At 34.7% G+C, this 27,790-nt stretch overlaps 2 protein-coding genes across 2 annotated transcripts; both read right to left on the bottom strand.

Moving 5' to 3' along the window:
* Window positions 1–792: 792 nt before the first annotated feature.
* On the bottom strand, window positions 793–5,191 carry LOC18609510 (protein trichome birefringence-like 2). Its single transcript, XM_018116207.2, has 5 exons — window positions 3,795–5,191; window positions 3,079–3,271; window positions 2,796–2,986; window positions 2,350–2,508; window positions 793–1,463 (listed from the first exon to the last, which is right to left on the bottom strand). Exons 1-5 carry the CDS (start codon window positions 4,805–4,807, stop codon window positions 1,121–1,123), a joined length of 1,899 nt encoding a protein of 632 aa, XP_017971696.1. The 5' UTR covers window positions 4,808–5,191; the 3' UTR covers window positions 793–1,120.
* Window positions 5,192–11,115: 5,924 nt separating this feature from the next.
* Window positions 11,116–17,036, bottom strand: NIK3 (NSP-interacting kinase 3). The gene is made up of 11 exons (XM_007044646.3): window positions 16,183–17,036; window positions 15,618–15,750; window positions 15,404–15,475; window positions 15,119–15,262; window positions 14,957–15,028; window positions 14,760–14,819; window positions 14,569–14,666; window positions 14,313–14,459; window positions 13,226–13,567; window positions 12,111–12,502; window positions 11,116–11,672 (listed from the first exon to the last, which is right to left on the bottom strand). The coding sequence occupies exons 1-11, from the start codon at window positions 16,283–16,285 to the stop codon at window positions 11,355–11,357; spliced, it is 1,881 nt and encodes a 626-aa protein (XP_007044708.1). The 5' UTR covers window positions 16,286–17,036; the 3' UTR covers window positions 11,116–11,354.
* Window positions 17,037–27,790: the final 10,754 nt, after the last annotated feature.

Here is a 27,790-nt window from a genome sequence, read left to right as displayed (position 1 = left end):
GGCTGCTTTGGATAATGAACAGATGACTTATCAACTTCTACTTCCCAAATCATCAGCTATTTATAGCGCACTAGCAAGAGGCAAACAACCCACTAGCTTTTGAGACAGCCCATTGGATATCAGATAGTACATAAAAAACCGACCTATCGATTTCTGGTAATTGATAGGTATGGTATCTTTTGGGAAGAGAAGAATCCATCCATGGGGTCTTCATAAAGAATGGGGGGATGGAGGTTGGGATTCCTCACCCTCCTCCAAGAATTAAACTGTTTGCCTGTGCTTAGCCAATGGCTCAGCTAAACAGTAAACACTGTGCGCATGGAGGAGGATCCTATACAGTAGCTACCTAGCAGAGGCTTTTGGCTAATGCACAGGCAAACCGGCAAGTCACAGAACGGCAATGGACTCGAACATAAGTCCTTTTATGGCTATATCTCTTGTTTTCTCGTATTATCTTTGTTTTTATGGTTGTTGTGTGCTTGGAGCAGAACCTCACCCTCAGCTATGTGAGTGTTCTTGTTTTGCAGTTTGCAGTCAGGTGTTGCTAATGAATGGAATAATAATTTGATCATCTGTCTCTCTTTTATTTATGCATGATTTTGAAAAAGTTTGCAAGTTGCACCGACACGTGCATGTGTACTATACTATCTCATCATTCCAAATCATTATTTTTGAGTTCCTCGACTTTTTGGATCTAAGCTGCCAAAAAAAGAAAAAAGCAAGGCTCTAAATCTAACTGAGAAGTGTGGAGGGACATGATGATGATTCGGTGATTGAAGTAGAGAATAAACAGAGTCGCAAATGGGGATTTCCACTAAAATAATGGTTTTCAGCTGCGGTCTGGTAGAATTCAAGGTTTTTGCTTTCAGACCAAGACAAAAAAGAATTAAAAAACTTTACTGTTTCAAACTTGAAATGCCAATCTAGATACTGATTAGGGACTTTACATTTGCCTTCTTCACACCAACTCAATATGCTATCCTGAACATACTAAAGCCTTAGAATACATCCAAATTATAGGATATTTCTAAAAGAACAGCATTTTGGGTCCTCTAGCTTTTATACAAACACTGCTCTCTTTCTCCAAATTCCCCTTCCAGCCTTCAGCAGTGAACATTGCTCACTTTCTCCAAATTCCCCTTCCAGCCTTCAGCAGTGACGCATATAGCAACTCATTCCAAGTGTCAGGTACTCCAGGCAAGCACCAATGACTGCAATCTTGAACTCGCACTGCAGCATTCCTTTCTTCTTCCGTCTTATATTCTCTTCTGTAAATAGAAGGATGCGCATCTTTTCTGTAGTCTGTAAGCCTGCTTATGTTCAGATATATAACTGGAGTTTTGGTTTTTTGAAGCACAAGTTCTACAGCTCTCATTTTGGAAGGGTACTTTGTCAAGTAAGTTTCATTAGATATGGGCTCTGTTTCCTGGTGACATTTTCCACCAGAGTTCCACTGGCCTCCCCTGCAACCACATTTAAACTCTTTAGAAATTTCTTCTCTATGGCATATTGGATGCCCCAACATAAAAATAAAATTAAAGTTTGGCATGCTTCAATTCTGGTTTTGGCCGGTCAGTTGAAAGTTTTGGTTTGTTTGAAAAGCCAAGATCTAAAGAACCATGAAGGTTCAATTGAAAGTGTTGGCTTACTTGACAAGTGGCTTTCAAAAACTGCATGAAGGTTTGTAATTACTAATAAATTGACATGAGTTAGCTTTAGGCTATTCCAACGACTGACATATAGAATCATCTCATGATTACGGGCCAGGTAGAAGGACCTACTCCTGTATAACTGTTTTCAAACTAGCTTGATTGGAGTCTGCTATGTTCTAATTTTTGGACATGGTAAGACCTCGAGAAGCATGGGGGAAGATCCTAATATATATGTATATATATATATATGTGTATGTATGTATGTATGTATTAACTTTTGCCGTTTAGCAGACTATACATTTCCAATGTTTCAAGTTATCTAAATAATGAATCTCATGCTTCCCAGGTGTAGCCTTAGCCATGTTTAACAATCAGGTTCTACAAATAAGGGCTTAATTCAAGGAAAATGCCACAGCAAGGGTGGCTAATGGCTAATGTTGGGTACAATTTCAGATGGAACTCAACATACATAAGCATCAGGTTTTCTAAAGGCTGAAATGTGCAAAACTTTTTTAAGCAATAAAATCTTCACTTTTTCATACTTGTTATCTAGAAAGGCAAACATCAGAGTCAAACCAAGGGTAACAGAGTGTTCAGTCATGAAGGATTGAAGGTAAAGCAAACTGATATACATTATACACAGCCACAAAACATGACACATGGTTAATATATATATTTAAAGAAAAAGGATCCCTACCGGAAATGAGTGACTGAATATCCCCTGAAGAAAATCTGAGCTCGACTGCTATCAACGTTCTTGTCTATCCATCTGGACCAGGTGGTGAGTGCCTTTTGATAAGCTTTCAGGACTTTGAGTCGTGGGTAAACATAGTCACCTTCTTGGTAATAGGCTTCTCTGAACGACCAGGAAATGCACAATTTTTAGAAACAACTTCAATTATTTGCTGGCAGCATAACTCTCTGATTTTATTTGTTTGCTTGTTTTATTAAAAAATGGTATGATGTTACGCAGGAACATTCAAAGTGATGCCACAAAAAAATCCTTCTAATAAAGGTTTCATTTGCTTTTCCTCACAGATTCATGAAAGAACCAAATAGCCTCATAATAATCACATAGCTTTTAAACATCAGATGTTGAAGTACGGTTGCAAGTACTCAACAAATAGAGTTACTGGTACTCACCCTTTGGAAGTTTTCTCATGGGTCCACCAATGACCTGTATTGAAGACCATGAGTTCAGCATCATGATACATTGAAGTTGCTGGATCCATCAAATCCAATCTGAGTGTCTCAATTGATCCATTTTCTCCCCTGAAAGATGATTCTTTAACAAGAAATGGGGCAGCAACAAAGTCCACCGAGCAATTATAATCCTATAAGGCATCAAATTCATGTTCCACTGAGAGATGCATCTACAATAAGTACAGATATGGTAATGACAACATAAGGATCTGCAGAAACTTGCCTCAAACCTGAAAGCATAAAAACCCTTCTTTTTGAAATCGCTCCTTCCAGAAATTTCATAAACTCTTTTCTTTTTCTTGATGCTACGGCGAAGAATACATACCATAGACTCCCACATGTTCCTATTCAGGGAATCCCCGACAAAAACTAGCCTCTTTCCTCTCAGTCTCTCCAGAAAATCAGTTGCATTCAGCCTGAATGGATGAAGAAAGAGTTAAAGAGTTGTTATGCATAAGTATGCTGAAAATAAGGCAAATTCCATTCAAGATGCTGGTATTTGGAAATTCATAGGTGAAACACTTCCCATGTGACACCCTTAATAAAAACATGGAGCATTAGGTCATTTACCCACTAATGCAGTCCACAAATACAATATTTACATTTCAATTTAAGAACTGTTCAACTATTAGGATTATAAGACTAGCCAGGGGAGCACATTTAACATTCTTTCAAGCTTCACAATTGAACTAGACTTAAACAAGTTCTTCAACAGTATCAACATCTTGTCTTGTTATTATTATAAAATGCAAACTACAATGAAATCTTGATACTAATTTGAAATCAACCTTTGGTAGGAATGAACCATACTTCTATATCACCCAATAACAAAATTCTTTACAGAAGTTACAGAGCCTATCTTTATGTTCCTTGTATCACGATTGAAAAGAAGGGAGAAACCTATAACCAAAGATAAACGCACATTAATATAGACCTTACCTTGGTATGTCACATCTGTTTGGCTGCCATCTCCATTTAATGTAGCCATTATCAGGCCTTCCATTGCGCTGACAATTAAAATCTCTATCAATGTAAGGACAAGAACCTGGACGATAATATGGCTTCGAACGATCATCCCTGACCCACCTACCATCAAAGAAATCACAAGTCTCAAAAGAACCATTAGGTCCTTCCACAACTTGAGGATCAGCACCGGGGCAGTTTATGGTTTTATTTTCCACAACCAAATTTCCTTGATCAGTCAGTTCCATATCCTTGTCTTCTCCAACAGAAAGCCCAACAACTTCCCCATTATTTGACAAATTGTCCACATTGTTGTTTTCTGGGTTCACAGTATTAGCATCACCGGGATTATCAACAAATTCCCCTTCAATAACTTTATTGGCGTTCACATTTTCACCAACCAAACTTACATTATTTACTGTCTCAGAGAAATTCCCCAACTGGGTTTTATCCAATATCACTCCATCTCCATTTGAGCCTAGAAGGTTTCCATTTTCAGGAACAACCGAGCCATTTACATCTTGGGCTGCCTGTTGAATCCTTCCTCCTCCTTCAGCATCAAAGTTTCTATTTTCAGCCCCCTCATCAGCATTCCCCAACTGGGTTTCCTCTATATCAATATCCACCCCATCATCCTCGTTCTCCTCTGAAAAATCTTGCTTTTCACCAACCTTTGCCCGATTGTAAGTTTCAATATTTTTCTCAGTATCCAAAGGCTTCTGCAGTTCCTCAGTGGCATTAGTAAGGGAAACAGAAGGACGAGGAGTAGGAGAAGAAGAAAGTGGAAAAGAGGAATGAAGTGAAACGGTGGCATTGCTAACACTATAAGAGCCTTGAAACAAAGACCACACAAGAGGACCCTTAAGAGAGTTGTTAAGCAAGAGTCCCGTGATTACAATAACGGAGGCTACCAACCCCCAGCCCAGCCTAGAAAACACCTTTCCCCTTGGTAACAATTGCTCTGATAAAACATGTTTCTTTACATCCATATCACTTGGAAGGAAGAACAGCGAATAGCGAAGAGCGAAGAGCGAAAGGTTCCACTTCAACTCAGAGACAGAAAAGAAACAAGTGAAGAAGAGATGCAGTGATGTTAGGTGCGAAAGAAGAGAGGATGGATAGAGTGGTCCAGAGATGGCGGAGAAAACAGGGAATGGGCATGGTTTACAAGTGAACGGGTCTATATTCGGACAGGTAGTGACATTCCTTTTTAGTGTTGTTACGAAAATGCTAAGAGAATGTGAGCAAGAGTTAAAGAGGGGGAACTGTGTAAAAGAGTGATAGGCAATGAGAAGGGTGAAACAGAGCTGGAAAGGTTTCTACTTGCCACCGTTGTGTTTGGCTTTTTGTGCCAAATGGTGAATTGAGGAATTTACAGGGAGAAGGCCATTTTAATTCTGGGTTATGTTTAGGCATTTGCCTAGTCCGTGCCCACTGGAAGGAAAATCCCTTTTTCTCCTTCGAGCGAATAGGGTCTCGCTGTATCTACAGATGAATCTTTTTCCAAATGTATAAGGAAGTTAATTAATAAAAAGGGTTTTACACTTTCCATCAACAGATTAAATCATTACCAACACCCATGATTTTAGCAACTAGTATGACACTGATTGGAATTAATATTTCCAAACCCATTTGTCCATGCAATTTCCATTCCACCCCACTAAGCGTATCATTGCTGCTCAGCTCATTACTGAACAAACACAAATTACTAGTACTACTGCATTACACGAACAAGGGCTTGTCAAACAGAATGAGTCAATGGCCTCCTGTAATTTTTGCAATAAAGACCAGGGTAGTTTTGTCAAAATGCTGAAATCTATGGTTATTAACCGTCGAAAGACCGAAAACCCGGAACATATTTTCCCGCCAACACTTAGATGCTGACACGTGGGACAGCTACAGTTACAAAGGTTTGATCGTTATGAGGTTGGTTTGCTCGCCCGCAGGTGCTGTTGTTTCTTGCGTGAATAAAGATACGTGCACCGCCAACCGCATCCTTTCGCACTTTTACACGTGTCACGATCGAGGATGGATTCCCTCATTTGTCGGACAGTTGATCTTTCCGGTTGCAGCCTTGGAGGTTCACACTCAAACCTTTTTCTGTCTTTTTTCTTTATAGATTTCTGCTTGAACGGAAAAAGAAAGAAAAGAAAATTCGTGCAACGGAAGCGGCAATTTACGGGATCCGACCAAAAAACGACGACGTTGGCTTGAAAGGACTAACCCCATGCTACATTAACGCCTTGTGTCCTACAAATGATTTAGTGAATCATCCATCAAAGGAATAATCTATCAATGAGAGGAAGGGAAGTCCTAAATCAATGAATTCCTAGAGGTTTTACCCTTGTCGTTCTCTGTCTCTCTCTCTCACTCTCTCTCAATGTATCTCTGCATTCTAGTGTACTTTCTGTCCCTTATTTTCAATTTTTTTGGGGGTTTATTTATCTTCTCTTAATCATTAAGCATGGTGTTGAAGAAACCCAGTTTTGAGATTTGGGCTTCTCCTGTCCTCCGAGTTCCTCTATTTTTTTTTTTAATTATGTGTTCTCCTACTCCTACAATAATTAATTATTTTACAACGATTTAAAAGAAAAACCTATCAATTCCTATCCCTTGCGTTGAGCTGAAGAATTAAATAGGCGAGTGGAGAGGGAGCCTGATTGCTTTGACCTATGTTAGAGATAAGACTAAGGGCCGTCGAATTGAATTGTAACAATTTTAAGACGTGAAATTAAAGAAGTTAAGGATAGTATGCATGTTATTCTAAATGACAGGCATGTATATAGGAAAGTTGTCAGCCTAGATTAGGGTGCGCCTAGTTGTGAACATGGGTTCATACTTGATACTGACAAGCATGCACAGAATGATGGAACCCCAAATATTGCGAGCCTGAGTTCAATGGAGATTAGAGATGTCAATTATAAGGTAGCCCAGACCGTGATTGATCAAGCCCACCTGACTCATTTTTGGTAAAAGCTAAACCATACATAGAGCATAAAATCAAGATTACAGCGAAACCTGCCGACTTGCCTAGTTTGTCGAGAGGCTGATGGAATCAATCCGTAAACAAAAGACAAGTGTTTGAAGTAGAATGTCTCCTTTATTTTTTATTTGTTGCGGAAGGGACAATAATAATGGTGGTGAAGATGTGTAAGTGTGTGGAGTTGCTTATCCATGAAATTGGCAATTGGCAATTGGCAAATAAATTCCAACGGGGATATGGACGAAACCCCAAAATGACAGTAAGATTTTTGGTCCATTCTTTTCGATCTATAATTTGTAGTCTAAACTCCTACAATGCCCATACTTCTGTCTTCTTCATTGCTCGCTTTATAGTACAATGGTAAGTATCCTATTTCTGTTCCTCTAAATCAAATCTTTAGCTTTTTTACATTTTGATGAGATTGAAAATAACGATAACCATGAAATAGAATGTGTTCGGCAAAAAATAATGATAATGTTCAGAGGAAAAAAATAACTATTAAAGGATATTAGTTAAAATTGGTATATTGATGCACAATTTTAATTTGTAATACCTTAGACATTAAAATTTATGAAATTAATAAATTACTTTTATGTTAACTTATTAATAACAATAATGATATTTTTACATTTTACACATTCAAATTCGATAAAGTAATACTTTGTTACTTTTATATATATGGAAAAAGTAAGATTTTATTACTTGATCAAACGGGGAAAAGACATTGTTTGTCAATAACTGTCTCACATTACCTAGTGGACTATTCTACACTACAAAATTTTGCTCAAAGAAAATCCCTCATTGGCCATATGATCAGCTTCTATATTACCCTCCTTATAGATGTGCCGAATCTGCACTTCCCATGGAATGGCTTGAATCAAATCATAGTTAGTACACGGATGATGCAATTGAGAAAAAAATCACTTGCACAACAAGTTTGCTATCCACTTGTAGGTCTATGTGTCAAAAACCACCATCCCATGCATACTTGAGTCCTCTGTATACACCCTAAAGTTATGCTCGATAAGCTGGGCATTTTCGGAGTCTCATGACGTAACCACCCCTCCATTGTCCAACCGAGTCCCTTAGTACTCCTCCCGCCGTTGATTGGTTGAAGCATTTTCGATATGCACCTTCCGAATTTAATGAAATCCAGTCCGCTTGTAGAGCTTCCCAAGCTATCATCCGAATTTAATGAAATCCAGTCCACTTGTAGAGCTTTCCAAGCTATCAGAACCTCTTCTCGCATCCTAGAGTCAAGTCTCCCATTTTCAAAACTCAACAAACAAGCATTATGAATGGCAGATACTAGACTATAAATCTGTGGCAGATACTAATTTCGTATTTATTTTTTATTTCTACAGTATTTATCTATTTGCTAGATAAATTGATTATATGTGGTATGGTTATTTAATATTTATTTACTTATTAAATTATATATTCATTTATATAACTATTTATATTTTATTCTTATATATGTATATTTGTATTTATAATACGACTAACAATTTTTCATCTTGTGTCAAATTAAGGATATACAAGATAAGTGAATCGAAGACAAATATCACATGTTTAATTAATCATGTCAAGGTTTTCAACACAAACACAATATGTTTATTACAAAACCTACACAATATAATATAATTCATATATTTAATTAATAAATTTTGTAGACAGCAAAACATAATTAACTTATTTAAACACGATCAACTTGTTTAGACACAATATAATAAACATAAAAATTATATATTTATATATGAATTTAAATGCACTTAATTATGTATCACGTACGTGTCATGTTAGCATATTGTGTTAAAAATTATTTGTTATTTATATAATTAATTATCTATCTATTAATTACATTAAATAAAAAATAAAAAATATCAAATACAGTAAAGGGAGAGAGCACAGTTATATATATATATATATATATATATATATATATATATATATTAAAAAAAGAGAACGATGGATGAAAAAAAATTATAGTGTAGGGGCAAAAATAAAAAGAATAGTAATTTGTATGAAATTTGTTATGTATTTATCGATTTATTAAACAAAATGATTCTACAAAATTATGGTTATTTATTCAATTATATAAGTATATATGCTTTTATTTTTATGTATATATTTACTTGTTTATATAATCAGTTATGTACATATTTATTATATAAAGAAAAGATAAAAGATATTATAAAAAAGAGAAAAGGGGAATATCAACGAAAAGTTATAATGTCTGGCTACTGTGTCCAAGGATATTTTCGTTACTCACCAAAATCATAGAGGACAGAAAAGAAAAAAAAAATTTAAGGGCACATGAGCAAAGGAAAAAAGAGTAAAATTTATTAATATTTTCAACTTTTGATCATAATTACACACGATCCACTAATTTTTAAAGTAAATATTTCATTTTAAATACATAAATAGTATTAATGCCTAAACATAATATTTTTAAAATGTCTCTTTTTCTTTTTTTTTTTTATCCTTTCCTTTCTTTCAGGGTGACCAACAACGTTCCCTTACAAACATTTCCTTACATTGGTCGGCCACTTATCTCTCCAGGTTCTTTTTGAAACAGGGTGCTTTCTTGGGGAGTGTTGTCGACGGCGAGCGGTCGGAAATTTTTTTTTAAAAAATAAAAAAAACTAAAATTCAAAATTTTAATTTATATAATAATAACTTTTAAAATTAATAAAGAGAAAAATTATTCTAAAAATATTATCATGTCATTAAACTAATAAAAATATTGACAATTTATTAATGATAGGACTTATGTGTCCCATGAAATTTTTTTTTGATATGAAATATCTATTTTAAAAATTAATAGATTAATATGTAATTATAATTTAAAATTAAAAATATTAACGTATTTTACTGAAAAAAAAAAAAAGAAAGAGTCTAGTGCGTTTGGAGCCACTGGACCACTTACCACATGGGGGCGGCTTGTCAGGCATCCCACCACACCTGTTGTGCGGTTGGAGTGAACCAACCATGCTGCACCAAGCTTCGCGGAACAGCGTTGCGCGGCACACAATGAAGCTCCCGAACGGGCTTCCATCTTGCATGTTCAAGCTGATTCGAAGGTTGCGGTGCCGGCTCAAGGGTAAAGCCACCAAAGCGGTGGTTTTAGGTTCCAAATTTTTAGTAGGCTTTCTAATTTTATAATAATAATATAATTAATTATATTAAAAATATATAAAAATTATGATAATTATTAAAATATACACCTATTTGTCAAGCTTAATAAATATTTATTTTTTCTTCCTTTCACATCTTTATTTATTCTCAACTATTTAGCTTATTGCTCATATAAAAATCAGGATAATTAATAAAATAATATAATCTCTCACTTTCTTAATTATGTACTTAATAAATTTAAAATTTTTATCACTTCTCAATTCTTATAATACTATTAATTCTCAACTATTTCTCTTATTTCCAATCAAGTAATGGTAATATATAATTAATGATTTCTAATAGCTTATTTTTTCTCAATTATTTTTTCTATTTGCAATCAATTAATGATAATATGTATTCAATTATCTCCGACTGTTATTTTTTCCTATATATAAAACTAATTATATTTTTTATTCAATTTATAAAATCCACTTTTGAATTTTTTTTCTCATTTGCTCTATCTTTTTTTACTTTTAATTTTTCTCTAAAGAATATACAAAAAATCTGTTATATTATTAACTTTATAAAGTCGTGAGTCTCATTTACTGTTTGTAATAAAAATTTAACAATTAGATATTATTGTTTTAATCTTTATAGATTTTTTTACTTTAATTTAAAGTTTATATTATATTATTATATTACCTCTATTTTATGTGATAATTAATTTATTGAATTATAAATTTAATTAAAAATTTTAATATATATTTTTTAATTTTAATAAAACAAATTTCATTTGACTATTTAACTTTAGACCCTTAAGATTATTAGACCGCCTGAAAAGTTGATTGTAGACCAAGGGCATGTTCGGCAACCCCATTATGCCCACCGTTTCGTAGTCTTGCTGTTGGGCCATGTGCAACGAGATTGGGCTACGCCGACCACACTGCAGGTGCAGGCATGACGGGGTGCTCATCCGCACCAGGGGTCTACTGAGCCAACCCCAACCGTACTGGACGTCTTTTTCTTTTCCAATTCTTTTTGTATTAAACCGTATAAAGAAAAGCAAATCGCTAATGGCTCTATACAAATAAAATGGTTAGGTCTATCAGATAGTAATATGAGAAAATGGTCTAATAGTGAAGAGAAAATACACCCTACCAGACTGATTGGGATAGAAGACCAAACTGCGAGAGGAGATGGAGACACTACATACCATATATTTCTAACATATTTTCCAAAATTTCTTGACAGAAGCTCAATCGACTCAGCTATTTTTCCAATAAGGAACAAGAAGCTTATACATGACTTTTTTCTTTTTTTTGTTCCCTTTTTACAGATGAATACAAGCATTCAACAACTATCAACACCAATCACAATTTTTTAGCATTTCAAAGCTCTGCAACTGAATAGGCACCAAAGTTCAAGGCAACCATTTGTCACCTAGGACCAGAAAGCTCCATGGCTTCTATCACGAGTGAAGATTCTTCTATAAAATCTGAGTATCTTTGCGGAGGGTTATCACATGATCGGAACCTTGGTGTCTCAACCTTCTGTGAGGCCTCCCATTTCTCGGCCAAGCCATCACCCTCTAGCATCCTTAATACTTCAGACATTCTTGGACGGTGTGAAGGATTGAATTGAGTGCATAAGAGGGCAACTTGAACCATTTCTTCCAACTCAATTCTGTCAAAATTGCCCTTTAGATCCTTATCCACCAGCAGGCTCAGTTTACCTTCCTGATGTAGCTTCTTTACCTGCAAGCAAAGTCAACCAATTAAGAGAACATTTCCCATGAAGAAGACAAAATACCCGGAAGGTGATGGGAGGGAAACTAATGTAAAAGTATAGTCCCCTTAGTTTTAGCGTGGTAAACCACAGAATGTTGAGTAACGTTGCAAGGATAGAATCTCATCTAAAGACTGATTTTAAGAATCACCTTAGTCAGATGTCTTCCAATGTTTTATGGAAAAAAGTATGCATATAGTGAACAAAAAGAAGGGAGCAAAATTATTCATGCAGTTATATACATCATTTGCACTACACATGCAACATCCTTAAAAGACAAGAAATACTAGTTAACATTTATTCCACGTCAATTTACATTTTAATTGCATGTATTTCTCAATGCACCTAAACTGTACGTTTTAACAAAACTCTGCAAGCAAACAGAGAGAGAGAGAGAGAGAGAGTACCCAATCAAGCATTACGCCCTTCTGGTTTGCTGCTCGTCCAAAATCCAAGGCCTTCTGACCTGTGATTAGCTCAAGGAGCAGGATCCCAAACCCAAATACATCTGTCTTCTCTGATGACTGACCTGTTGATAAATACTCAGGAGCAATGTGACCAACAGTACCACGAACAGCAGTAGTAACATGAGAATCTCGGTGGTCTAAAAGCTTTGCCAACCCAAAATCTCCAACAACTGCCTCAAAGTCTTCATCCAACAAAATGTTGGCAGCTTTGACATCACGGTGAATAATTTTCGGGTCACACTGTTCATGCAAATAAACAAGCCCCCTGGCTGTACCTAAGGCTATCCTCTTCCGCCTTGCCCAGTCTAAAGCTGGCCGACCATGTATGTGATCTGATAGGAAATCCCAAATTTGATAAAAAAAGGAAAACTATTATTATGGACTAGATGCCGAATTCTAGCAAGATTTATCACTTCAAATAGTAATTAAAAGCAAACAGGAGGATTCAATCTTCATTTAATATTCAAATTGAAGGACTAACTCCTGGAAAAAATATTGAAAGAAAACCCAACATGGCTCAACAGTCAACAAGTACGAGGGGTGATTTACACACATGGTTGAATGAAGCAGCCTCTTATGCTACAAGGTTGGTTAATTCTATTCCCTGAAATTGACTTGAGTTTAAAGTTTATTCATAGGATAATTTTGTTGTTAATTCTGGACCACTTTAAGGAGACTTTTTTTTATTCAGGGATCTATTATAATAGTGATGAATGCCAGTCTACATGATCTGAAGAAGTTGAAAATTGTTTCCCTTTCAAGACCACACCATACTCTGTATGGTTGAGTTAAAATGAAGATGTGCCATTTATCATCCAAACCTATATGCTGCCTAAAGCTGGACACATCATAAGTACAGTTTCAAGAAGCAGCATAGCAGTGCAATATGGAATGTACAGATGTAACAGTGACGCGAAATTCAAAAACAGCAGTTCTGCAGGAGGCAGCGATGTCATGGTGCTGCCAGCCATAGCTTTTGATGACCATAGTAGCTATCTTGAGGTCATAAACAAAAATAGGAATGAAAAATAACTACTGAAATTCAGTAAACTAACCTCTTAGTCTAGAAGCTACACTTCCATTTGGCATATAGGGGTAAACCAGGAGCCTTTCATTCTCAGTTGTGCAGAATCCAGAAAGCCTGAGTAGATTGCGATGGACAGCTAAACTTATTGTCTCTACTTCTGTCTGAAATTGGATTTCTCCACCAGCTATGTTATAGTCCTTCAGCCTTTTAACAGCCACCAAAGTCCCATCATTCAAGCATCCCTTGTACACTATCCCAAATCCACCTCTCCCTAGAATGTTCTTGGAGTTGAAATGGTCAGTAGCAGCCCTAAGTTCTTTAAATGTATACCTTTTCAAATGGCCCAAGCATACTTCCGGGTCATATTGTTCTGCCATGCAACATGTAAAAGGATAAGAATTAGAGGATAACAGAGAAAGAAAACATTATCTTTTATGCATCCAACAAGATAGGTTACAAAGTCCTCACTTGTGCTTCCAAATTCATTTCTGCCTCTTTCAAAGCATTCAACTTTTCTTTCTCTCCTTACCCAAATACATTTATCAAAATTCAAAATTACAAAAATGAAGCTTTACTTCATATATCTGCAAATAACGCTTCAAGACACACTGTACTTAAAAGCTTTACAATGAGCAATTACAAGAACTTGCTCAACATATAGTATCGAAAAGCGTAACTTCCATCTTAAAATGTGTTTCATTGCAAATATTGCAAAGAATATCACCTATATGACCACATGATTGTTGATTTTGGCGAGATTTCAGAGAAAACATGGATAATATATGAGAACATTTAGGAAAAAGCTTTTCCCTACCATGAACCTTTTCTGATGAAAGACAATGCGATGTGCAAAGAAACTTTTGTTCCTCTGCATGCAGAGCTCCTAAAACTAATGGAATTAATCATAGCATAACTGCAACAATAATTGCCTAGCAGTAGCTTACACATGTGAATTAGGAGTCCTTGCAGACAATAAATATTAACAAAACATAAGAGGTACCATAATCTCTTATATCTATGCATGCAGAAAACTTTTATATCAGAACTAGTAGCACTGGTAAGAATATAAAGTTAAAATAAATAATAGTAAGATCAGGAATGTTTAAGAAACTTACCATTGACATCAAAGAAAATCTGCTGGTTGTGTCTATAGCGCCACCAAACAAGTAATCCTATAAATAGTATGATGAAAAAAGCAGCACCAAAGCTTGCACCAAAAGCAACAGCTACACGATGACCTTTTGATCCATAGTCCGATTGAGCTAAGAAATCAGAGATCCAGATATTCAAACATGTAATCAAACTGTAATGCAGAAAAAAAATGTCAAAAAGATTTATTAAAAAATGCATGTATAGCACAGTAATAGACACCTTTTAGACCATCTGGTGGGAGAGAAAGAGGCTCTGGAAAGACAGCAGAACAGTTATTGCCAGCTTTAGGTCCACAAATTAAAGGGTTGCCAATAACTCTGAAAGTGTACAGGAACCGTAGTTTATAACTAAGACACCATAATAACATGCATTTAAAAGCATTAACAATAACAGGGGAAAGATTAGCTCACTTGAATGTCCTTGCTGATATTTTTGGCAGGGAACCACTCAGATTATTATAAGACAAGTCCCTATTACAAGATTTATACACACCAGCAAGTAAATATACATGCAAAATAAGGTAACAAAATATCATCTACTTATGAGGTTTTCAAAATAGCCTTTCCAAGAACATCAAAATATGAGGTGCACAAGTCCAGATACATACACAAGAGTGAGACCTCCAATGTTTGACAAAGAATCTGGGCAGGCTCCAGTAAGGCTATTGTTGTTTAACCGCCTGACTTGTCCAGTAAGTATAATAAAACATGTAAGAAATAGAAACACTAGATGCAAGATGCAAAAGCAGTAAGAGTTTTTGAAATCTTACAAATAGTTTAGGCTTTTTAGGTCTCCCAAGGAAGTGGGTATTTCACCCCTGAAAGTATTGTTGGAGAGATCAAGGGTCTCAAGCTTCTCTAACTTCCCAATGGTAGATGGAATTGGACCTGAAATAGCATTATTTTGAAGCAACCTACAAGAGAAAACGAAGGCACATGTCAATAACTTAAAAAAAATATGCAGCAACTCTGGGTCTCAAAGATGAGGGAAACCCAACAATAAATAGATAAAAAAAATTATATGCAACTTTAGTTACACAGAGGCAATAACTTACACTGACTGCAAGTTGCTAAGGTTTCCAATCGATGGAGATAAGGTCCCAGATAAGCTCTGACTGGGAAGTCCCCTGTTGAAGTGAAATAAGAGTCTTCATTAATATTATGCGCCAAAGATAAAATGAACGGCCTATGGTACATTCTCAGTTCAGTTTTCTATTACCAAAACCTGTTTGAAATAGGCAAGATATGAAAGAGAAGAAGAAAACTTACAAAGCAGAAACATAGCCATCTGTAGAGCAAGTAACCATCCTCCAACTACATGGATCGACAGAATTCATATCCCAATTCTCCAGAACATTATATGGGTCGTGCAGATTATATTTAATGGCCATTAAAGCAACCACTGCTCAAAAATTCATCAAAAGCCGAGAGAAAAGAGAAATGCGAATTAAACCTTTTTTCTAATTAAGCGAAATTGCAGTAAAACTTTGGAAAACGAGGATTTTTAAGCGAAAGCTGTCAAATTAGACAATACTTAAACAGCAATGTGTCAATATGTAGTTATACTGGCATGTCGGTTCAGGGCCGTTCAGACATTCTTGCAAACCATCAAAGCATTTACTCCAAAAAAACAAAAGAATCCATGGAATTGGAAATTATCAATCACTTTAAGAAATATTACAAAACGAAGAAAAGTGATTAATGAATTTCACTACACTACTTAAGAAAGAACAAAAAATAATTCAAATTTACAGGCAGATGACAAAATGAAAAACCTTCACCTGTAAATTGGATGCAGAGAGAGAGAGAAAGAGAATTTTTAAAAGAAACTAACCTTCAAAGTTTATACCAGTAGGAGAAAGAGTAGCAGAGGAAATCCCCATCAATGCCAAAACCAGTAAGCCCAGTCTAAACAGCATCAAACTCCTTCTGTCCATACTTTACGGTCTCTCAGCTCATTCAAACTTTACTTTCTCTGAAAAACCAATATCCTCTGATCAACACCACCATGACCAGCCATCCTTCAAATGAAGCTAAATTCTCTTTCCTTGCCTTATCCAACCAAAAGATGTCCTTTTCAGACTCAGAACCACATAAACTAAACCGACCATTACCCTTTAAAGGAACTTCTTTTTTTTTTTTTTTGAACCTTTTCACTTCAAAAGCAATATCAAAACTGCTTCTTGATTAATACCCAGATGCTAAAAACACTTTAATCTTGCAAAACGACTGAAGCTGAGATGGAGACAATAAGAACCAAAAGGTAAGTAGTAGAATGAGCACCAAATGAGCTAGGACAAAGAGCTAAAAAATAGAGAATTTTCTCGAGAAACAAGCAGCCATTTTTTTCCTGAAATTCTGAGATCCTAGAGATCTGAGAGTGCCGGTGTTTGATTTCTATATGTTTTGGGTTGATCCCCACAAATTCCATGTGGTTTCGCCCTTGGTTTTCAGCTCAGCCTTGCTCCTCACTATTGATTCCACTACCATTATCTTTTGGCAACCCCTTTTTTCTCTTTTCTATTCACCTTTTCAATTCCCTCTAAAACACAAAGCAAAAAGATGAATGAAAGGAAGAAAAAACCAAACAAGCAGAGGCCAAAACAAAATGCCAAAGTCGACACAGATACAGATGCAGACACCGTAACAAAAACACTGTTCTTTTCCAGCGTTTTTTCTTTTCTTTTTTAAAAACAGTGAAGATTAAACATCTTTTTTAACTTTTTTTAAATAATTTTGTGAATTTTGAATTTTCTTTTTTTCTTTAGAGGGGATTTGTTAAAAATTCGGTGATTGGACTAAAGAGATGCGTGGGATTTTTATCAGAAAGAGAACATTGGGATGTCTATGGCCAAAGGGAAGAAAATTAAAGAAATAAATAAAATTATATATATTTTTTATTTTATTTTTTTTGCAGGTAAGGTTTTTTGACAGGTCACGTGCTTGGATTGTCCTGGCCTTTGTTGGTTTTCGGCTTTAATTCCATTTTTTTTATTTAATTTAAATATTTATATTCTGTTAAAGTTTTTGCAGGTTTGGCCCACCTTGCTAAAATACGCAGGATGTTTTAAAAGAATGCTTAACCGGAATTATTCATTTCTTCACATCCTACCCCAATTTATATATACAGTTATTATTTAATGAGGTATTTAATTTTTTATAATTTGGTTAATGTATTAAAAAATATCTAAATAGAATTATTTTCTTTATTTGAAAGAAGAGGATCAGAGTTTTATTTTTTAAATAAAAAAATTATATAATAACTAAGAAATTAAATGTTCAGAGATTTAAATATATTAATTTTAAAAATAAAATTTTATTTAAATATAATAAATGCTTGTTAATTAGATATATTTGTATTAAACTCTTAATTATATTTAAAAATATCAAGGAGAAAGGACTCGCTCAGGTTTATTAATTAATTAATAAATTGTTTTATGTTTTGCCATTTAATGACGGATATACATCAATACATAGTACCTGACGCAGCAGTGGTACTGTACTGGTGCTTAAAACAGTGTTAGGATGGGAAGCAGGAGGAAAACAGTGGACGAATGATTGCCATTAGATCAGATGGTCTCATCAACGGTCACGATCAATCCTCGTCCTGGCTGCTTTGCAGTAACTTTGCAGGACGGGCGGGGCCATTTGCTTTGTGATATAGGATTTGGCTATTGGCTTTTTAGTTTTTAGGTATTTTTGGATTTTAACTAAATAATTATTATTTTTTATTTAAAAGTAAAAAAAACAGTAGTGAGTGTGTACTTAGTGGTGGAGATGCGTGCCCAGTTTTTGTACCCTTTTGTTATTCTTTGTTGGTTACCGTGAGAGAGAATCTCTAACATCCGCCCACCCAAACCCTCCAACCCCATGCCTACGCCTGGTTACTTTTGAGTTTGAGCCATCCCCACTCCACGTATTCACCAACGCGGCTATGCCGTTGCCCACTTCACTTACATCACCTCTGTCCCAAAACCTATGTTAGTGGCGTAATGACTTTTTATGGTCTTTTTAAACATAAAAAAAAAAACACGAATTTTAGTTCAGATGTCACGCAACCAACCATGTAAAAATTTTACTTACCAAAGTTGAAAGAATTTAAATTATACGAAATAATCCTAAAAAAATAACTTTTTAAACATTACCATATCACATTACCTTGTAGAGAAGAAAGACTTACGTGGCAAAGCATGTTGGATTTATTTTAGGGAGTGTTGTTTTTTAACCTTCAAATATAGAGTATTTTAAAAAATAATTTTTTTAATTTTAATTATTTTTAATCAAAATTTTTTTTTGATAAATTATCCTTAATAAAATTTTTCATATTCAAGTGTTCTCAAAATTTTTTCTCCCGTCATATATCTGCTTTGCTCTCAAGCTCTCCATTTTTTTCTCTCGTCATCTATTTTTTTTGTTTCTAATTTTACTAACATCACTATCTTTTTATCTATCTCTCATCATCTCGTCATATAGTCAAAGAGCATGACATAAAAGGTAATAATATATTATTAAATTTATTAATTTATATTTACAAAACTCTCTCTATCTATTTATCTCTCGTTATCTCATCACCGACTTACAGATCAAAAAACATGACACGATGAGTAACAACAAGTGATATATTACACACCAAAAGCTTCCTTCTTTTTACTTATGTTACATGCTAAGGCATGAATCACTTTGTTATACTCTAAGACATGTTCTACCAAATTGAAATCATTAAAAAACTTATATCTATAAATCCAATAACCCATTGTTGCTCACTATACCGTGTGGTGAGAGATAGACAGAGAAAGAGTTTTGTGAGTGAAAATCAATAAACCCAAAAATATATTGTTACATTTCATGTCATGCTTTATAGTACGTAGATAGACAACGAGATAACAAAAAATAGTAATAGTAGTAAAATTAGAAAAAGTTAGATGACGAGAGAGAAAAAAATGAAGAGCAAATCATATTAGGGAGCAAAGTATATGAATGGCAAAAGAGAAATTTTGAGAGTATTTAATTTGTTTGAAATCATTTTAAAAGTATTTTTGTCATCTCATAACTAAATTTAATTAAAAACAGTTAAAATGTTATTTTTGAAATGAGTTTATAAATAGGGTTATTTCTTGCCCTTTTCTTTTTACTTTATTAGTATATTGCTAGAGTAAAAATATACTACTAATCAACACCAAACATTCATGGGACATTATTATCCTACTTTTAAGACATAAATCAGTAAGAGGAGAAGGGTAAAAGTGGCATTTAATCATGGATATTTACAGTAAGTGTAAGATTAATAATATTATTAAAAAGATAATAATGCCTTGAGGTGCTCTACGTTGAAGGTGAAGGTACAGAAGTCCAAGGGCATTTTTGTCGCATTGGGAAAAGTGGAATTGATTTAAGAGTAAGAAATGCGTAGAGAGAGAGAGAGAGAGAAAGAGTATGTTCACTGGAGCTTTCTCTACCTACGCAATAGGCAATACACAGTGGATTGGAAAGGGGATTCCAAGTAACGATGCTCGAGACCCCAAACCCAATGCCTAAGGTATTTTGGTCGTTTTGGGGTCCCCAATGCCTATTTTTATCAACCTTTTACTACTTGTGTATTTATTTAGGAGGCTACTTTTTTTAAAGGAGGAACTATGTACCATTACCACTACCATTTACTATATTTTTTTTCACGAATATACAATTTAATCACAGATCTTTAACATAACTAAAGAAATCTTATATATGCTTCTCTTGGAGTAGCTTAACTCTAAAGTTATTAAATAGTTTAATAAGAAAAATCTCAAGTTCACATGCACAAAATCCATATGTTTTGAACTTTTGGTTGATATTTTAACCATCAAAACTGAAATCATTTCATTTAAATACAAAATCAAGAGAAGATTTTTTTAGTTTCTTTTGGTGGCTAATAAAAAATTCAAGGTAGGTATTTCAATCTTCATGCTATAATTATGACACATCGATAATTACTTTTCCTAACGGATAGTGTTAATCCAAGTCACAGATAAAATCCAAAATCATAAGTATTTACATGGAGAAGATGATTTTATCAACATACTATTGGGTGAAAATTTTTTTTATAACTAGTAACAGTTTCATGTATTTTTCTTTTATTGTCTCTAATAATCTTCTTATTATCTAATTATATATAAACTAGAAAAGTTATTACAAGTATGGACAAATACAAATTGAGTTGATTACTTTTTTTTTGGGGGGGGCTATTGTTGGGTTGATATAGATAGATCTCCACAGTTTATTCTCTGCAACAACTAGCGCTTTGCATTGGGGTTGCTTCCTCTTGTTGGTATTCCACTGTCAATCTCTCTCTCTCTTTCCTAACACAGAGAAACCATTCCCGGCATCACACAATATAACTATTTAAAGCTTTAGATTTTGATTAAAAAAAATTGTAATTTTTATGGGAAATTCATAAGTAAATAACAAGATAGTAGCACTGGTAAAAGTGAAAAGATGTACATAAAGAGAGAAGCAAACAGTATTCTTTTCAAATGCAAATCATGAGATAACATCCCCAATTATTCGACTGTAATCATTGAGACGAGGAGGGCCCCCTCCCTCCAAATCTGTGGTTCTCTCGATTTTCTCTCTCTCTTTGTTTTTTTTTTTTTTTCAAAAAGAAAAGAAGAAAGCGTTGGCCATCTGATCAGCGAAGTTAGGTTCCAATTGAAAAACGTCAATATTGACCTTTTATCCTTTGCTTTTTTTAAAAAAAATTTACAAAACACACCTTATTGGTAAGTAGGCAAAAGGTCTAAAAGAGAAATAAGAGTATAATCAAATTCAAAGCAATATCTTGTTTTAAGTAAAATAACAGACTTGGAGAGTTGGCAAGTGCTTCCAACAGCCCCACCCAAACCAACCAACCAACCAACCAACCTAGTGTTTTTTTTATAATCTTTGGGATTCCTACCAATATCAAGTCAAGATTGAATCCAAATCCCTTGTGTGTAGTGCTACCGAGTAGCAGAGGGGAAAAGGCACGAGCCTCACTTACTGACCAAAATTGGATTTTGGGTCCTCAGTTTCAAACCCCCAGCAAAATTCACAGAACAAGATCTTTGACGGGTGTGCTTTCATCAACTCAAAAAGAAGAAAGTTACCACCAAAAGACAGAAAGTGCATGGGCCCCGACCAGACACCAAACCCAAGACGATTAGAGTGAAATAGACGTTGATAAAAATTGTAATGTACTCCATTCTGGATGTGGCAAATGCGGATTGGGTTAGTGGATGTTGCCCTAGCAATTAACATCATTCTTTTCAAACCTCTGTCCTAAACATATAACAATAACCAAAAAAAGGGATGGAAAAGGCATGCAACCTTTGCTTTCAAAATTATCAAGAAACAATTCAATTTCAAAGTAGGCAGGGAGGGTTGGAAAATTCTGCGAATTGTTTGTTTGACAATTTTTGGTGCTGCAATCCACTGTAGTAGAAACTAGGAACTAGAAAGCCTTTTTTATCTTAAAAATTCAACTACTTTTATTATTTTCTTAGTTGTGGAGGATGATTTCGCATGGGCCCCATTTTAAGTGACTTTGGTTTATTTATTTAATTTGTTTATTTGGGTTTGTGGGGTCGTTTTACAAGTCATGATTTCCATGGTTGTGGACCAACAACCCAGACCGACTAAAGGCATGGTTTATGCATTTAAAAATCCATCTATGTGATTTTCCCCAACTAACTCAAGAAATGTGGCATTGGTGTTGGTAGCGATGGTTCCTCACGTTTTTGGTGCAATGATTATGTACTTTATCTACTGTGCACATATATTGAACCAGGAACAATATTCCTTTCAACTCACCATCATCAATAGACCCTAACACACGTTATGGCTCAATGCTGTACACATATGTTCAAATAAATGCCAACTTAACACCATTAACTTCATTAATTAATGTGTTCATTATCTTATTAATTTGTCACAATTTTAACCCTAATTAAGCTCCGTCCAATGATTTACCCACATTGAGTCGTAGAAGACGATGTGCTCTTTGCAAGTAATTGAGATGGGAACCTTATATGGCATCTTTGGTTGATTAAACTTTTAAAGTAAATCCATCGGTTTTCATAATGCTGGTAAGTGTTTCATGTTTGAAATTTGCCCTAGAAGGATATCTAACACAGATATGAAATAATCTTCGTTTGGATATCATTTTTCTGTCAACAATTTAATCATATTAATTTCTAATCACAAAACAATCCCAGGGCCTTTCTTTTTTATGTTGGAAGAACAATCCAAGCTCTTGTATGAGACTTGAGAGGAACATATTAAAATTGAATCCTTTTATAGAGAGACCATTTCATTTTAGTTGTGATTTTTCTGGTTTGGGCAAGGCCTATTAGTCAGCTCGACACCAACATGCTTTGGCCCTATATGATTGGAGCTACACCTTTTCCCCCACTCGATCTATAAAGCTCAGAGGCCCATCCAAGCTCACTTACTACCTTAAAAGATTTTGCTACATATTGATATAACTAAGATAATGCTGAATTGACTGTAATTTATTCCATTGAATGAATTTAAGTTAAGTTTAGAATTTCATTAAAAAGAAAAAATTTAATTAAATAATCAATTAGACTTAAATAAAAATAATTGGTGACGATTTTTTATTTACATCGAGCAATCGAGTTTCTCGAACCTACACGTTTTGATAACTAATATGACCGTTGCTACTCAATCAAAGAGTGGGATGTGCCCTTTTTTAATGAAGTAGCGTTGTGTTTGTCAAATGGGTCAATAAAACCCCCATTCTCCTTTTTTTGAAAAGCAATACCCCCATTCTGCTTGGTACACCATATAAATGTTGTAAAAACTTGGGTTGCATAAAGTGGTAGATCTTCTTAATCTGTCTCCTACATATGCTATATACTCTTCAACTACACGCGTATTTTGTTGTCTATCAATAAAATCCATTTCTACTGGACAAAATAAAAAAAAACTTTTGAGTAAATACATAATATATTTAATGTCTAGATTGGGCATGGTCAAGGTTTAGGTTTGGACTTGGTACGCATGCTTCGAAAATTTGGGCCTAAAATTCAATAGCCCATGTTGCGCATCAAGGTTGTTTTGTTTATTCAAGTCCACCAAAATCAGAATGGGCTTTGGGTTCAAAAAGTTCAATGTTGATCTCGTGTCACAGATTATCGTTTTTAATTTAAAATACATATTTATTAGATGAAAGTAAATTCTTATTTAATAAATTCAAGATCAACTATATTTTTTATTAGTATAGGATCCATGACATTCATTGACCAAGATCCTATCTCATTTTTACCTTTAATTGCAGTGTGACGCTTGATGGGAAACGTTCGGTAGAAGGATAAAAATCATTTCCTCAGTTTCCACAAGCCATGAATTTAAAAGAAAAAAAAAATGTAACTATGCTTAGTTTAGTTATAGGATAAAACAACTTTTCAGTCTTGTTTTTTTATTCTTTCTACCAAACACATTAGGGAAAGGTGCATTTTCAGTTGGTTTAGCCCTCTCTTTAATTAATTATTACGTGGAGCATGTGTTTCAGTTAGAATGGATACGGATGAAAGCCTGATTAAGCTATGCGCAACTTGTTCTTGCTTTAGAAAGGAAAATATTGTTAAACTTATGCAATAAAGACAAGTAAACCAAGTCATTATAGGCGGTTGCAGGCAGGCAATACTGCAAAACGAAGATCACTCACTATCAAGCATGATTTTAATATGAAGTCGTTGGATTGAAAGTGGTATTCCAGCACCTGAAGGGGAAGAGGAAGGGGGGGAAGAAAAACGAAAATTCTTTTACCCCTTCGTGCTGTCCTTGTCTGCCTGATGGTTTGTAAGTTGGAGAAGTTTCCATCATGAAAATGATGCCCCAACAACCTCATGAAGCGTTTTAAGCAATTGCAAGAATGAAGAGATTACGACAACATTGCATGGAAGTAGGAACTGGGAATTGAAAATGTACGTTCAATTCGCAGAGCATAGTGGAAAATAGGCCATCACCATCTGACCTAGTGGCACCGCTCTCTTTTTCTTATTGCATGATAGAGTACAGGTTTTGCTTTCTTAAACCTTGTAAAGTCACTATATAGAAAGATCCTTGCCCAAAGCCATCTGCAGGGTTAGATTTTGGGCCGTTTTCATTGTCATTTTAATAATTACTTTTTTGAGTAAAAGCAATCAAAATTCATAGCTGTGGGACAAAATAATGGTTCTTATAATCAATTCTGTGGATATTCGTATTTGAATTATTCAACAGAGTAGCAATATCCTGGAACGTGTCTTAAGGTGATCTACTTTGGACTTGGACAAGCATTGGTCTTGTCATAAAAAAGTCACATACGTAATAATTACAACAAGTTTCCTACCCAACCTACGTAATTGTGCCTATCATATCAATTTATGTGGCACGGACAATATAAGTAGTCAGAAAAAAAAAATGAAATTCAACCCCAAGGAAAAAGAATAAAGAAGAAAACAATAAATTCTCCAACGGCATCAGGATAAGTATCTTTAATGAAAAGACTGCACCGCACCAAACGTTACAACTTTTGGGGTCCGAATTTGTTTATTTGCTGCTACCTTGTAATCACAAAGGGAATGGATTTAGTTTGTTTTTTCCTTTCCTTTTTTTTCTCTGCCAATAAGAGAATTTATTAATCATGATAAAACATGATACGCATGGTCTGATGAAACCAGAGCAATAGGAAGTAGCAGTGCGTTGGAAATACCACAAACACCTTACTAAAATAGGCACACAGGCCTCCACGCCTAGCAATAAAATCACCTGATGACTCCATGAAATGCAAAGTAGAATAAAATTAGAGCAACCATGGAAACCGTCCATACGCTTACAAGAACATTAATCAGACACAGCCAACACACATACAACATATCCGATAAAGTGAACAATGATGTGAGAGGATGAAGACAGCCCCTCAACATCACCATATATAGTAGACATGTCAATCCTATCCACACCAACGTTTCTTAACGGGTACACTAATGCGTTTGCTTCTCTAAAAGTACGGGGTAACGAGATTTCTCTAAAATGTTTTCACAACAAATCAATTTCAATGAAGACCTTTCATAAGTGCCTCGATTTCAATGAAAAATTATTGGACGGACTATAACTAATAGAGAACGAATGCATCTTGCCTATGCTGGATTGAATCACATCCAGAGCGTTGAGGAGAATTTTTCACAGCAAAATTTTAATGTGAAATGGACAGCAAAAAAAAAAAGAAATACGAAATTTTTCCATATGATGATGCGGAAAGAAAGGATTTGGAATCATATCTTCAAAATTCGAAATAGCAATGGGAATATGATCGAAGATCTTTCATCTATTCAAAATTCAGCCGTGGATTTCTTCTCTAATCTCATGCAGTTGAAAGAACATGATATTTCAATGTTTAACTCTTCTTTAATTTCATTTATAATTTTCACGAATGACAATAATTTTTTTCGTGCAATTCCAACTTTGTAGGAAATTAGAGAAACAGTATTTGATATTGACAAAAATAACGTAGCAGGTTTGGATGGTTTTTCTTTGCTATTTTATCAACATTGCTGGAACATAATCTCCAAAGATTTATTGGATGTGGTAATTGAATTTTTCCGACATACGACACTGCCCTAGGGTGTAACGTCCTACTACACTAGTTTTGTTGCCCAAGCATTCTAATCCTTCGTATTGAGGTGATCTTCCACCTATTCGTTTATACACTGTCTTTAACAAGATAATAACTAAACTCCATTCTAATCATTTATCAAAGCTTTTGCCAAGTATTATTTCAGATAATCAACGTGGCTTTGTTAGTGGAAGGGTAATTGCTGACAATATCCTCCTTGGTCAAGAATTAATACACAAGATTGATCATAAAGTCCAAGGTGGGAATGCAGCCTTAAAGTGTGACTTGATGAAGGCATATGATCGACTAAATTGGGAGTTCTTGTATGTTATGATGCGACATTTTGGATTTAATGAGCAATGGATTGATATGATATGCAAAAGCATATGGAATTGCTAGTTTTCACTTCTCCTTAATGGCGTTTTGATGGGATACTTCAAATCCGGAAAGGGTTTGTGGCAAGGTGACTCCATATCCACTGTTCCTTTTATTTTATTTGTCGAATATCTTTCTAGGGGATTGAATGCCCTTTATGAATGCTATATATCATTGTGTTACTCTTTAAGATGTCTTATAGTTTACATATGATATTATTATTTTTACTAACGGCAACAATTTGGGATTGAGAAAAATACTAAATTTTTTGAAAACATTAGATTAGGTATCTGAGCAGAAAATAAATCAGCAAAAGAGTTGCTTTATCACTGGTAATAAAGCTACTAATTCCTTAAATCAGATAATTCAATCAACTATGGATTTTATTTAGAAAATGATGTTGATTACTTACTTGGGAGCTTCATTATATAAAGGTACGAAAAAATCAATTTTATTTGACTTTTTAATAACTAAAATTAGAAATCGTATTTTGAGATGGGAGAATAAAATCTCACACTAGGAGGACGAGTTACTTTGTTGAGGAACGTCTTCTTTTCAATGTCAATATACTTGTTACAAGTTCTTAAATCGCTGTTATGTGTAATTGAAAAAATTGAAAAGTTGTTTGACAACTTTGTTTAGGGTGATTCAACAGCCTTTAAACATATTCACTAGACTACTGATAACTCTATTATGTAGAGTTATTTTGACACATTTTAGGTGCTTAAGTAGCATTTTAGGTTTGATTGTAGCATTTTAGGTATTTTTCTAGTTTAAGTTTGATTATATATTGAGTGGTTAATTTAAGTTATTTTAGTTAATTTTTATGTTATTTTGTTCTAATTTACTTTAAGAGTAGTTATTGCTGTTTCTCTTATTGCTTTTATAGAAAATTTGATGAAAAAGGCTCATTTGATGAAAATTCGTGCAAGTATGATGATGGCTTTATTCATATATGTTGTGGGATTTTGACCATATCGCTCTCTAAAGAACTCCAAATGAAGTGATTCTTAGACCACTAGAACGCCAAGAGGTAGGGCCACAACTTTTATATTTACTGCTTTGCCTAATTCTGATCGAATCTTGGTCAAAATATTTGTCTAAGTCAAAGCATTATTGTAGTATGCATGGACTAAACATGATGCGGTATTTGTAGCATATCTTTCAATCCATAAGTCCAATTGACGAGATTCTTGAGCCATTGGAAAGTTAAGAGACAGGTAAAATTTTCACATTTACTATTTTGCCCAGTTTTTGACTAGAGAGAGGTGAACATGTTCGAAGTTGATAGACAGATGCAGTTTTGCACTTAAGGCAGCATGGCACGAACGCCGCGGTGCTAGAGAACCATGGCCGTGGCACTGAGAATCTTAGGAGCATTATACAGAAACCTGAGAGCACAACGCTGTAGCGCTGAAGAAGTAGCACTGTG

The sequence above is a fragment of the Theobroma cacao genome, chromosome 2, assembly GCF_053813885.1.
Source record: "Theobroma cacao isolate CCN51 chromosome 2, ASM5381388v1, whole genome shotgun sequence".
In the NCBI taxonomy this organism is placed as follows: Eukaryota; Viridiplantae; Streptophyta; class Magnoliopsida; order Malvales; family Malvaceae; genus Theobroma; species Theobroma cacao.
The sequence above is the reverse complement of the archived record's forward strand: the minus strand, read 5'-3'. Positions and strand labels throughout refer to the sequence as shown.